This window comes from Budorcas taxicolor, chromosome 10 (genome assembly GCF_023091745.1).
Source record: "Budorcas taxicolor isolate Tak-1 chromosome 10, Takin1.1, whole genome shotgun sequence".
Classification (NCBI taxonomy): Eukaryota; Metazoa; Chordata; class Mammalia; order Artiodactyla; family Bovidae; genus Budorcas; species Budorcas taxicolor.
The window spans coordinates 73890044-73904614 of record NC_068919.1 but is presented as its reverse complement, the minus strand read 5'-3'; the positions used below and the strand labels follow the sequence as shown (position 1 = coordinate 73904614).

Genomic DNA, 14571 nt, shown 5'->3' with positions numbered 1-14571 from the left:
TTGGGAAGATCCTCTGGAGCAGGGAAAGGCTACCCACTCCAGTATTCTGGTCTGGAGAATTCCATGGACTGTGTAGTCTATGTGGTTGCAAAGAACAGGACACGACTGAGCGACTTTCACTTTCCTTATGGTCACATCATCTTTCCCCCAAGTCTGTATTTCTGACTTCTCTTTGTGCTTCAATATAGTGATTGTCTTTAATCTTGTGCAGTGTTCTACTGAATTGACATGCTTCTCTAATGTTGGACTTAAAGGTTATTTCCAGTTTTATACTTTTTGGAGAATGTTGCAAATGACTACTTTAAATAGTTTTTTCAGTCTTGTCTTAGATTAGTTTCTTAGGATAGATTCTCAAGGATGGGAACAATGGTTCATTCAGTCATGACATTTTTATTAAGCAACTATGATGTGCCAGGCAGAGTGAAAGGCTGACTTGATTTGCTTTGACATTCTTTCCATTTGTTCTAGACAGCTACTTAATTAGTTGAGTTGGCTATTAATTGTCCAGTCCAATAGATCCTTGCTTCCTCATTACTCATGGTGAATGTTTAGGAGTACTAAGTAAAGCATTGTAAGGAAAGCAGATCTAAAGAAGTGGCATTGTGTGACTAAGTGACATGTACATGCCTTTAGTACTCTTTGCTGTTTGGATTGCTTACACAATTCAGCATTGTTTTGATGTGACAATAATTGAGAGATGAAGCTTTGACCAAAAGAGAGGCTTAGAACACTGTGCAAAGCTAAACATCTTAGGTTAAATAACCTAGGCTTATTTAAATCACTCAAAAATTTAAATTGAAATTTGGTTAAAGCAAAAACATACAGTTGTATTATATATCCAAAACTTTATTTTGTGAGCATTTATTGGAAGACTCATATGTGCCAAGAAAACAAATGTGAATATGACATTGCATATTCCTAATTAGTGGGAAGAGACAAATATGTAAACAAATATTTGCTGCAGCCCAATATTTCCTCACCATGAAAGAGTTTGAATGTCAAAGAATACAGAGGAACAGAAGTTTCTGTGTCTTTTTACCCAGGTTTTTTTTTTTTTTTTTTAAACTACAGAAAGTGTGTTTCTTTTCTCTCTCCTTTCTCTTTCTTTTTACAAATTAATTTTTACTGGAATGTAGTTTTCTTTCCTTCTGTGTTTTACTTTTGCATCTTGTGGGAAGGAAAATAAAACTTGTTACAGAGTACAATAAATATGAATGACGTAGGTGAGAGGAAAACTCAGCTTCTGCAATAAACCCGTAGTTGAATGAAGATTCGAAAGCAAGTAACTAAAGTCACTGGTTTCTTTGTAAACATAATTTCTAATAATCATTAGAAGGGATGAAAGTAAAGTAACTGTGTGTGCTATACATGCTGTAGTTAGTCACTGCAAAAATATTCTAGAATGATAATTTTATTTTTCAGTCATTTAAGCTAAAGAAGAGCAAAAGAGTTGGTCTACCCACTTTTTTAGAACACTGGGGTGGAGCCTGACAGCTTGGGTTCAGTCATAACTGCTGGTTACTAACGATAACCTCAGCTTTCAACACCTGTGCTTCTGTTTCCTCAATGGCAGATTGAGGGTAATGATAGTACGCACTTTATAGGGCTTCTGAATCCAGTAGATTCTGCTCTAGAGGAGGATCTTGGTCCTCCTTAAGCAGCATTTGCTGTTTGGTCATCTTTTTTTCCTTAAGACACTCTTTTCTCCTAGCTCTTAAGATCCTCAAACTCAAATCTTTTTTTTTCTCCTACTTCCCACTCCTTTCCATTTGTCTTTCTTGTCTCCCTCACACCCATGTCTGGTTTCTAAATGTTGGGAATCTGAGGGTCCTTTCCCTTTTTTCTATTTATTCCTTTCAAGAAGATCTCTTAATCCCATGGTTTCAAGTATCTTTACTTGCTGATGAGTCTGTATAGATCTCCAGTCCTGACCTGTCTGCCTCTGAGGTTACAGGTTCACGTGTCTGGTTGGCTCCTGGATATTGCTCTTTTAACATATTTCTAACTGGATCTCTGGATGTCCCCACTAAAGCCAGCAAACAAAGGAAACATTTCCCTTTCCCAGTCGTTTTCATCTTGGATAAATGACCTTACATCTATGACTCATTCTCTAGTCTTTCCTTTCGTTTACCCCATACTTCCAAGCCAGCAGCAAATACTACCTCCAGAATATATTTGAATCAGTCTATTTCTGTCTTCTCTGCTAGCCATCGTCATGTCTTGCCTCTTTCATAGGCTTCTAACTTGCCCCCTTCCTGTCTGTTCTATACGTAGCTGCCAGAGGGATTGTTTTAAAAGTAAAAATTGAACTGTATCCTTTTTCTGTTTAAGATCCACTAATGGCTTCCCACTGCACTTAGAGTAAAACCAAGTCTTTCTATAGCTTACACATCTGAGTTCAGGAACCATATCTAGAAGAAAGAAGAAAGAAAGTCATTCAGTCGTGTCCGACTCTTTGTGACCCCACAGACTGTAGCCTACCAGGCTCTTCTGTCCATGGGATTTTCCAGGCAAGAATACTGGAGTGGGTTGCCATTTCCTTCTCCAGGGGATCTTCCAGACCCAGGGATGGAACCCCGGTCTCCCACATTGTAGGCAGACGCTTTACCATCTGATCCACCAGGGAAGTCCAACCATATCTAGAAAATAGGGATAATTGTGACTTTAAACTAGAGTATAAACTCCTGAGGGCACAGATTTTTATCTACTTCATTCACTTCTATTGTCCCAGTGCCCAGAACAATGTATATTTGTAATGAGCACTTAACAATTATTTGTTGAATGAGTAAACACATTCAGATTATGTGAGCCTTTTTCCCTCTTTCGGAACAACATATTATAATAGTCTAGTATTTTCTATATTATATAGAAAGTTCAGCAAAGGCTTCTGGTACAATATCTACCCATCCCTGCTTTGTTTCTTTTGTGTTTGTTTGTTTGTTGGCCCTAAGGCTCCAAGATCTTAGTTGCCCAAACAACTATTGTACCCTTGTGCTCTGTAGTGAAAGCTCAGAGTCCAAACAGTTGGACCACCAGTGAATTCCCTCCCCACCCCTGCTTTATTTTTTAAATCTGAGGATGCATTTGAGTCATTAGGAGAGGATAGGTAAGTAATAGAACAAGAAACAGAAATTGGAAGGAACCCTGGGAAGGTCATTGCAAAATAGTAGCAGCAGCATTTAAAAAAAAATAAGCATTTTACCATAGAAATCTTGGATTATGTGCAGAAATAGTAGAATAGTATAATGAATTCCTATCTCTTCATGGCCCACTTTCAACAGTTGTCAACTCATGGCCGTTCTTTGAGCCTCCAGGATTTAATTTGGAAATTTCCTATGGTAAAGGAATACCTGGTATATAGAAGTTTGTATCACAGATACCTTACCCTGGTCATTGTTACTATTTTACAAACCAGCTGAGAGCAGATTAGATATGATTGTAAGGACTCTAGGTTCTGAAACATTTTTTCCGATTTGCTTTCTGTAAATGCCTGAAATTTACCATTAGTGTGACTGTAAACCCGCAAGTTGTGAATAAGCCTGAGAAGGGAAATACGTGAAGCCCATTAGCAGTTATTTGTATTTTAGTGTAAATTGATTAATGAGAAGCTTGCTTGACTGGAAAGTAAATGAAGCACAAGCTTTGATGGAAGGCATAAAATCACAGGGGCCTGGGGTGGAGATAGCATTGTAAGCACTAGGAATACTGTTCAAGAGGGTGGAAGGTACTGCTCTATTTCCCAGCTTTTCTTGGAGCTGGTCCTGGCCTCAAAGCTGGGTCTCCTTCCACTTTGGTGGTGTTCTTGTCATCTGGGTTCCTTTTGGCTGGCCGCAAAGACCTTGTGTAAGGCTGCCAAGGAGGTGATTCCATTCCAGCTAACTCTGCTACTTGTTTATTTTTAGGTATCTTGCAATATATTCAGAACTCTTCCTCCTAGTGACAGCAATGAATTTGATCCAGAAGAAGATGAACCTACCCTTGAGGCATCGTGGCCACACTTACAGGTACTTTGAGCTAACATTTGTTCTAAAAGAAAGATCCATTAATCCATGAGCTCATTAGCATGGGAATTCTTTGACAGCCTTTATTCACCAAGAAATCAGATTAAGAGTACATTACTGGAAAGCTGGAGAATGCTTTTTATGTTTCTTACTCTTGATAATTGGATGCCAAAAGAATAAAATAATAAGTATTATAATGCTTTAGGGTGGCCCCTCCTGGGTTGCACACTCAGCCAGCAGTTTTTATTAGTGTTTGTGATCTTCCCGCTAGAGCCTCAAACAAGAACAGAACTATTTCACGTTAATATTAGTTAGATGTGATTAGGTCACAGAGTACATACCTCATTTTCAGCAGTTAGGTACCCTGGGGACTTTGAATGCCTGTCTTCATGATAACCACGAATGCATTTCTTTAGCCTGGAAGGACAAAAACAAATTGCATTAGCTGTTTCACGGTGTCGTAAGGAGGAGCAATAGCTGAGAAAAAGCTTGTGTGAAGGCCAATTTTGCTCTGTTGCACTGAGAAGGCCATGTTTCCAATTGCCCTCATGTGCCAGGACAGATGAGGACCATCCCTGCATCTTCTTTCCCAGCATTAAGCCCATTTATACTGTGTTGAGTTATCCACACCAGCCCTTCACCATCCTCCTTCCCTGGCTGCCTTCTTTCAAGACCAGACGTTCTCAAATGAATAAAATGAGGAAATGTGAGTACAGTGAACCTTAAGGCCAGTTTTTCCATTCAGTTAGGTTGTTCTCCAAGGCTGGGTAACAGCTAGTAAGGAGGGAGGGAATGATGGAGAAGAAATATGACCTTGTACATTTTAACCCGAGGCAGAAGCCACTGTGTCTTTGTAGCAGTGTGCTTATGGTTACTGGTTGACTTTCTGAAGGGCAGAAAACTGTAGCAGGGAGAGAAGGCCTAGAGATATTCTAAGGGTTTATTTTTTTCCCTGCTTCAGAATTTTTGACATACATTTGCAACTTTCCCTGTCCTGCTTTGGCAGCTCAAGGTTGCTGCAGATATATATGTAATGCTCTTTCGCCTAGTTATATGGAGAGCTTTCAGGGCTGTGTTTTCTCAGCTCTCACCTAGGCATGTCATACATATATATTCCTGCTATGATTGCCAAGTGGAGTAAATTAGTTAAAACCCTATAGTTGATTTAATCATCTTAGATGCTTGATTTTTTTTTTTTTTCTTAAGGTGCCAGACATACTTTCTGCAGTCTAAGAAATTTGGGAGACTATTTGTGCTTTTCGTGGTGGATCCCAGATTGTGACCAAAAAAAAAAAAAACCCAATAACTCTTGAATGGATGAGTGTTTTGTCATGTCTTATTCTTCATGCTTGGCATCAGGTCACAGAGGTGCAATATCGTCTGGAAGAAATTTAAAAAACAAATTAAACAAAAAGATAATTTTCTCAGAAAAGTCCTTCATCGTGTAGTAGAAAAGACAAGGAGGGAAATGCCTTCAGAGCTTCAACTTTTGTCTAGTCTACATTCTGAAGAAGAGACAGTAGACCATTTTTACCATTTGCAAGAGCTTTTGAATACTCTAAATTATGATCGCCATAGATATAAATTTCCCCTAAAGTATGATAAAGTTTAACTCAGTATTTCAGTTAATCCTTCCTAAGCTTAATGACTCTATAAAACGTGGGACTAAATTAATTTCTAAAGCTATTAAGCTGAATTCCACCACCACAAATGTCAAGCTTACACCGTGTCATTAGTACAGAAGCATTAACCATTAGTTCATCTGAAACTCTTAAAACCAAAGCAACAGTGAAGACTGATGCTGAAATCTGTGTCCTTGGAGAGCTAAAGTAGCAAACTGTGTTCCAGAACAGTCTGGTTTCATCTCTGTTGACACATGTTTCAGCCTGTAGTCCTCTCAGCCCTTCTTTAGCTCAGGGGGAAACATGACTTAGACTGGATCAGGTTCCCCGAAGGCTCAGTCATAAAGAATCTGCCTGCTAATGCTGGAGACTTGGGTTCAATCCCTGGATTAGGAAGATCCCCTGGAGAAGGAAATGGCAGCCCACTCCAGTATTCTTGCCTGGGAAATCCCAGGGACAGAGGAGCCTGATGGGCTATAATCCAAAGGACCACAGAGAGTCAGACACAACTGAGCACACACAAACACACAAAGAAACTTACATGAGAAAAGATTCTAAAAAAGAGTGAATGTATGTATATGTATATCTGTATATGTAACATATATATGTTATATATGTAACATCTGTATCATCTTGCTATACACCTCAAACTAACACAACATGGTAAATAAATTATACCCCAATAAAATTTAAAAAAGAAAAAGAAACCTCTTAAAATTCACGAAGCAACCTTCATTCATAGCAAAGGTCAAGTCAGTAGGCACTCTTGCCTTCACTCTCTTTGGCTTTCTGGATGCCTTTGTACTGGTTCCTGACTTGTCTCATGAATTCTGTTTTCTTTGTGCATTCTGACTCCATGAATCAGTCACACTGAAAGACCCTAGATGGATGTTTCAGAAATCTCCCTTTCTGTCCATGATGGGTCTCTCTTGTTGCAGTGATCCATCACTACTATTCAACATCTTACTTTATGATTGATCAGACAACTGATTTTTGCTAACCCAAACTGCATGTTCTTCAACCTTTTCACTTTTTCGTAACTCCAGCATTTGCAGTGTGCTGCTGCTTTTGGACCACATTTTACAAGGAAACACAGTGAAGTTGCTCAGTTGTGTCCAACTCTTTGCAATCCCTTGGACTGTAGCCTACCAGGCACCTCTGTCCGTGGAATTTTCCAGGCAAGAGTACTGGAGTGGGTTCCCATTTTCTTCTCCAGAGGATCTTCCTGACCCAGGGATCGAACCCAGGTCTCACACATTGCAGGCAGACGCTTTACCGTCTGAGCCACCAGGGAAGCAAAACACAGGAAGTTCAGTTCAGTTCAGTTCAGTTCAGTTCAGTCGCTCAGTCGTGTCCGACTCTTTGCGACCCCATGAATTGCAGCACGCCAGGCCTCCCTGTCCATCACCAACTCCCAGAGTTCACTCAGAACAGTGTTTATTACCAAATCTCTGACAATAGTAGAAAGTGAAAGTGAAGTCACTCAGTCATGTCCGACTCTTTGCGACACGTGGACTGTAGCCCACCAAGCTCCTCCGTCCATGGGATTCTCCAGGCAAGAATACTGGAGTGGGTTGCCATTTCCTTCTCCAGGGGATCTTCCCGACCCAGGGATCGAACCCAAGTCTCCCACATTGCAGGCAGATGCTTTAACCTCTGCACCACCAGTAAAATTACACTGTGGTTGTTGGGTGGTTGGCTGTGTTCATTGCTTTCACTAATTGTCTGCTCCATCACACTTGGATTTTAATTTTGGCTTATACAGTATTACTCATAACAAATTATGAATCTTTGAGGATATTTAAAAATAAGAAAAAATGTTAAATCTACCCTATATGTTTTGTTTGATGTTTTCAACAGTATCTTTTAAAAGATACCAATAACAATTGGTATCTGGCATCCCATGGTTACCATGGTTATTCTTTGCATATTTTTTGAAATTTGGTCTATATTTCTAGTAGAATATGATTTTGTAGGACTTCCATTTACAATTAAGGGGTTATTTGTAATGTTTTACACTTGAGACTGAAAATCTGGAATACTTAAGGGTAAAGCATCTGCCTGCAATGCAGGAGACCTGGGTTTGATCCCTGGGTCAGGAAGATCCCCTGGAGAAGGAAATGGCAACCCACTCCAGTACTCTTGCCTGGAAAATCCCATGGACGGAGAAGCCTGGTAGACTACAGTCCATGGAATCGCAAAGAATCGGGCACGACTGAGCGACTTCACTTTCTACGTTCCTTGGAGAATTCACTTACGTGACCTTGAAAAGTAATTTATTCTCCCCAGTCCCTAGTCTTTTCCTTTAGAAACTCAAGGAAGATTTTTGATTCTGAGGTAAAATTGGTAAAAAAAAGAGAGCATTTATGCTTATTAATAAATGTGTCTGAAGTATTTCCACCAAACTTTTTTAAACCATAGCTGCTTTCAAGAAGGGAGAGGACACTTTGCCAATCCCACCAGAAAGCCCTGCCAGCCCACAAGTCAGGCCTGGAAGATGGAAATCTCTCCATTCTGTGGGAGTCAAAAGAGAGTTGAAACCCTCTTTCATGAGTTATTTGAATAATGCCGATGTAAAACTATTGGTAAAACTATAAGTTGACAGATTAGTATATTGAAGAAAAGAACAATTCTTCCAGGGCATGTTTGAACTCGGGCATTGGTATGACTAGAAGTACGACTTGGCAGTGTTCAGATTATAGGGAGGAAGTTTTTCTGAATCTAGACTTTCAGAGAGCAAAACAGAATTTAATAGAAAATTAAAATACTAATGTAAATGTAAAACGTAAAATGCTGATGTAAGTGTTACGTTAGAGTCTAAAGTCACAAGATCCCTATGTGACACATTTAGTTTAGTGGTATCTGCAGACCATTAGGGGGATCCTGAGATAAGATTTTCAGTGGCCTGCAAAGTCAAAATTAGTTTTATAATAATACTGCTTTATTCTCTCTTTTTACTGTGTTGGCATTTGCCCTAATATTTGTAAAAGCGATGGTGGTTTCCTTACTAGCACAAATCAAATGTCAAACTGACTTAGTAGTTGCCTTCTCTACTGCCATGCACTTAGAATTTTAAAAAATCCAATTTCAATTAAGAATGTCCTTGAAGAGCAGCAAAAATTATTAATTTTATTAAATCTGGACCTTTGAGTACACATTAAAAATAAGATTCTTCATGGTGAAATGGAAAGTATGCATAAAGCCTGCTGAATCAAGCATTTGTGTGATTGTCTGAGCTGCAAGTTAAAGTAACTATTCATAAAGTATCGTTTTTACCTGAAAGAATACTTGACAAACTGTGGTTGTTCCGACTTGGGTATTTAGTAAATGTTTTCTGTGAAACAAACAAAGAAAACAATTGTTTTCCCACTAATAAAATTAGAGCATTCAAGCAAAATTTAGAATTAGGATTTTGGAAATCTTGTGTCTGTCCTTTGGAAAATTTGTATCTGTCCTTTGTTTGTCACCTTGAGCTTTATAGCTCCCCAAAGCTTAAAGACTTAAAAAAAAATTGAAGATATTAAGGAATGTTAATTCCTTGGAGATATTAATGGAGATATTAAGGACTTTTATTGATACTGTATAATAAAATGTGTCAACATTTTGCAGTAACTCAGTGAACTAATGTTTTCCAGTTGACCAATGAATGATGTTAAGTAACCATGCATGGGTAAATATCATCCAAAGTGCAAGATTGATGATTGGAATTTAGTGTAACAGTGTGAAAAATTTGTTGATATGGTTTCAGATTCTTAAATGCAGCTTTAAGAAATGACTGTCATTCTGGTATAGTATCAAAGAGTATCCACAATTATGTAAAACAAAAAACTGTGAAAGTACTCTCTCTTTTTCACAGCAGTAGGTTTGTGTATAGCTCGATTTTCTTGATATACTTTAACCAAAGCAACATATTCTAACAGCTTGAAGATAGATAAGAATCTGTCTTCTAATATGTCATTAAAGAGATTTATAAAAACAAAAAACAATATTCCTTTTCATAGTAACTTTTTTGAAAAGTAAAGTTTTTCACAAAAATATATTAGTTATGTTAACATGTGATGTGTTTTATTCTGAGTAATAAATATATTAAAATATAATTTTATGATTATACATTTATAAAATAGATAAAAAGATATTAAAATTTCTGTATTTATTTCTACTTCTATATCTCATGTAAACAAAAGCGTTTTAGAGTCTTCAGTCATTTTTCATTATAAAAGGGTGAGACTAAAAAGTTTGAGAATCCTGTTTTAAGCAGTAATGACGGTAGTAGTATGTGTTAGCCACTGTGCAGGGGCTTTATGTATATATTATCACATTTAATCTTAGGGATTATCATTTGCATTGTGCAGTTGAAACAACAGACTAGGGTTACACAGTAAGGAGTAGAGCTAGGTTTTCAACCCAGTATCTGTCTCTTGAAAGTTCTGGTTTTAACATACTGTGGTATATGTGCTACACCAGGATTTAATGTATACTTTAACATAGGTTTATTTTGTAAAGCGTGTGAACAGTGATCCCACGCTGTTTATCAGAAGTTATTTGAGGTTGACTCTGTGGATGAGAATATTCTTAACTCTTTGCAGATGAGAACATCCTGACACGCTCTTATATATTGTTGTTGCTAGAGGAGCTTAAATTTCTGTAAACTTTCTGAAAAGAAATTGGTAATGAATGTTGATAATCCTGACATGTTTGGATATCTTTTGATCTAACAATTCCCCTTTAGAAATATTTTCTCATGAAATAATTTAACAAGTGCACACTGATATATGTTATATAAGGTACATTGTGGTGTAATTTAATAGAGTAGTAATTTAAGAACTATTTACATGTCTAAGCAGAGGGTATTGGTTAAAGTAATTATGAATAATGGAATTATTTATTATAAATTATCTATAGTGGACTATGTTTCTGGCTACTAAGAATGGTGGCGTAGATATTGTTGGCACAAATTGACCACAATATATTGTTTAAATGGTACAAATAGTTTTAAAACTATATTTTATATATGTGTGTGTGTGTATGTATATACATACATACATATATTTATAGTACATTGATATGTTATAGAGCTATAAAAAATCGATAGTTTTATACATTAAAATGTTAACAGTGGTTAACTCTGAATGATTGGATTTGGGGAGGTTTTTATTTGCTTTCTTAGGCTGTGTTTCAGATTATAAATTTAAAAAGCTAAAAATCATAACAGCAACTGTGAGCTGCAAGAAAGGCTAGCACTGCTAGTTGATTGATACTAAAACACACTAAACCCCTGTCAGTTTTAGTATTAGAGCTTTTTATGGTTTTTAATACTGTTCTCAGTGAATTATAGTCTGAAATTAACAATAATCCATTTCTTGCAGCTTGTATATGAGTTTTTCATACGGTTTTTGGAAAGCCAAGAATTCCAACCCAGCATTGCCAAAAAATACATAGATCAGAAATTTGTATTACAGGTAAGTGTATTCTTGTCATTGTATGTATTTGTTTTTCAGTTGATAACACTTTATTTCATTTGCTGTAGATGTTTGTTAAAAAATCTTATGGTGACAGTTATATCAACCCATAAACAAATATATATACATAAATTTATTATTGCCCATTAAAAGTAACAGGTACCTCTTTAATTTATTGTACTGGAAATTACATTTTAAACAACAGGAGATGCTAATGCCTAAATCCCTGCAATTTTCTTTCTTAAAATGTAATTATAAAGGAATTTCACTTATATAACTCTAGTTTGTGACTCTTTATATAATTTGAAAACTTCTATTTGCATAAGGATTTTAAACTATTTCATGCATCTGTTAAAACTGAGTAGGCATGGTCTAGAGCATAAGTAAGCTTTAATAAGTAATCAAAGTCAGGGTACTAGTAAGCTTTCATAGCTAGGAAGTAGCACAGGTTAACACTTAAGATTCCCATGAAGAGATTAACTGTCACCTATCTGTTTGGAACTTCCTACATATTTTTCTTGAATGTCATTTTACATTTTATAATTATGGATCATATCTGTTTACTCCAGACCTGAAGTACGTTCATGGTGCTCTTGTTGACAGTCATCTGTAAAAATGGATACTTGAGCCAACTGGTGTATGGATTATTGTAGCTTGCTTCTCTCTAAGTGATTAATGAGATGCCTTATGTAGAAAAAAATAAGTATCTCCTAGTGAGTCAATATTGGAGAAAGCAATGGCACCCCACTCCAGTACTCTTGCCTGGAAAATCCCATGGGCGGAGGAGCCTGGTAGGCTACAGTCTATGAGGTCAAGAAGAGTCGGACACGACTGAGTGACTTCACTTTCACTTTTCACTTTCCTGCATTGCAGAAGGAAATGGCAACCCACTCCAGTGTTCTTGCCTGGAGAATCCCAGGGACAGGGAGCCTGGTGGGCTGCCGTCTGTGGGGTCGCACAGAGTCGGACATGACTGAAGCGACTTAGCAGCGGCAGCAGCAGCAGCAGCAGTGAGTCAATATGCAGAACTTCAAATATAAAACATTTCTTTGGCAGGAAATTGATCTTCTGTGTCTTACTGGATAAAGGTTGATGACTCAAGTAATGACCTCATTCCCCTTTCTGAAGTTAACACCTTTAGAATTCTGGACATATGAGGCTGAGCAGTTTTGGAAAAGTGAGATTTGATATTTGTTGTTCAGTCGTGTCCAACTCTCTCACCCCATGGACTGCAGCATGCCAGGCTTCCCTCTCCTTCACCATCTCCCAGAGCCCGCTCAATCTCATGTCCATTAAGTTGGTGATGCCATCCAACCATTTTGTCCTCTGTCGCCCCCTTCTGCTCCTGCCTTCAGTCTTTCCCAGCATTTGATATTTAGAGAGGTAGATAACTAAGCAGATTGATGGTTCACTGGGCAATAGGTAGATTGGTCCAGGTCCTTATCCCAAAGAGGTAAAATGCATTTCAGGCAGAACAAAAAAACAAAACGTAACAGATCTGTGTTTGTATTGGAAAGTCCTTGCATTTCTACAGCACTGTATAGTTGTCAGAGCACCTTTATATGCATTATTTAATTTGATATATATAATAATCTAAAGCAGATATGGCTACGTTTTATGCCCATTTTGTAGATAAATAAATCTGAGGTCTAAAAAAGGCAACCAGATTTCCCACACACATGTTCTATTCAGGTTTCTGTCTCTTACACCATGATGCCTCCCTGTGAGTCCCTTCACTATAACTTGGAATGACTTCAAGGCAGGAGTAGCCCCCATCTCTCAACACTGACGAAATGATAAGGTTCTCTTATATTTATGGTGAATTAAAGTGCCCAAGAGGATCAGATAATTATTCAGCAGTAGACACTGTGTTTAGTTGACATGGAAACAGTAAATCCTGCAATCTTACTATGAAAGTCAGTGCTTTACTTACATGGAAAACACGCAGGGCCCAGTCAGTGTGCTCTCCGTGGTCGATGATACTGATGATAATAAAGCTCCTAAAATTAAAACATCAAAAAAACCCAGACTTGGAAGGGACATTTTGGTTTGTCTCTTCTAGTTCTTTATCCATTGAATCAGTTTCCTTTGAGACCCTGATGAGGGGTAACCTCTGCCTGCTCTTTTTCAGTGAGGAAGGGCCACATACTTAGGCAGGTTCTTCCCTTTTTGTTAGAAAGTTGTTTTTTATGTTGAATCTCCCTATACCTCATATGCCTTTGGCCTTATTTTAGAGTCCTTTAGTGTATCACTAGCCCAGGCATAACCTTTGAGGTCCTAGAACACAGCTTTTGTATTTACCCCTCACCACTTTTTCTCTAAAGCAGCAGTTACAACTCAGATGCTTGTAGGCTTCAGACAATAGGAGGCAGACCAGCTGTTACTGAAGGGAGCTTTGACTATACCTCTTTCATCAGTTCTTGCTAAATAATGTTTTTTTCCAAGAGAAATTGTTTTCTCCCCAATTTGTTTTTTTGGTGAAATTTTCTGATAGCTTTAAAATCCTATTCAGAGTGAATTAAAGCCATCTGCCTCGTGGATCTAGCCTTCCAGCTGTCAGTGTGCGTTCTCTGCTCTAGACTGAGTCCTTAGTATCTGTCTCATTTGTTAGTTTTTGAAGTCTTCGACATGTGTCCATTTGTCTTTAAGGATGACATCTATATCTGAACACAGAGCTCTGAGCTCGGTCAGTCCAATGGAACTTAGAGTCGGGGTCTGCATTCCTTGTCTGGATGCTAGGGTTCTTAAAGGAGTCCTCTCATTAGCTCTTCTTGCTGTTCTATGACACTGTTAATTTAGGTTGATAAGCTTATGGTCTTAACTGACTTTTTTTTTTTTAACTTTTTTTATATTGGGATATAGCCAGTTAACAATGTTGTGATAGTTCAGGTGGACAGTGAAGTGACTCAGTCATACATATACATGTATCCATTCTCCCCAAACCCCCCTCCCATCCAGGCAGCCACATAGCATTGAGCAGAGAGTTCCATGTGTTATACAGTAGGTCCTTGTTGGTTATCCATTTTAAATATAGCAGTGTCCAAACTCCTTAACTATCCGTTTTCCCTATCATTCTCCCTGCCGCCCCCACCACAGCCATAATTGACTGACTTCCAATTTAGTTTCATGCATTTTGTCATAAGCCCATTTTCATTTTCCCTGGTTCTTGTTCGTTTTGCAGTTAGCTTTTCTATCTTGATATAGGATCTGACATATATTCCTAGGGAATATCTTATCTCCCCAGCCTTCTGAAGTCTTTCTGGGTCTTGATTCTGTCATCAACCGTTTTCACTCTGCCTTCCATCTGTATCACATTTGTGACTTTCTAAATATGCTAGCTATTGGCTTCATTAAAGCCACTGATTAAAATTGTTAAACTAGGCAGGATGGAGGATAGAAGCCTGTGGCGTGCCTTTAGCAACTTCCCTTTATTTTAGCACAGATTCATTAATCAGCAGTCTTTGAATTCCATCCTTGAGCCAGTTAGAA

General features: G+C 37.9%; 1 protein-coding gene across 1 annotated transcript in view; it reads left to right on the top strand.

The window, feature by feature from the left end:
• PPP2R5E (protein phosphatase 2 regulatory subunit B'epsilon) overlaps positions 1-14571 on the top strand; it is a 152269-nt gene that overhangs the window by 108518 nt on the left and 29180 nt on the right. Inside the window, exons 4-5 of the mRNA XM_052646303.1 lie at positions 3903-4004; positions 10990-11082. Of these exons, the coding sequence (XP_052502263.1) occupies positions 3903-4004; positions 10990-11082 (195 nt within the window). The remainder of the gene's footprint in view (positions 1-3902; positions 4005-10989; positions 11083-14571) is intronic.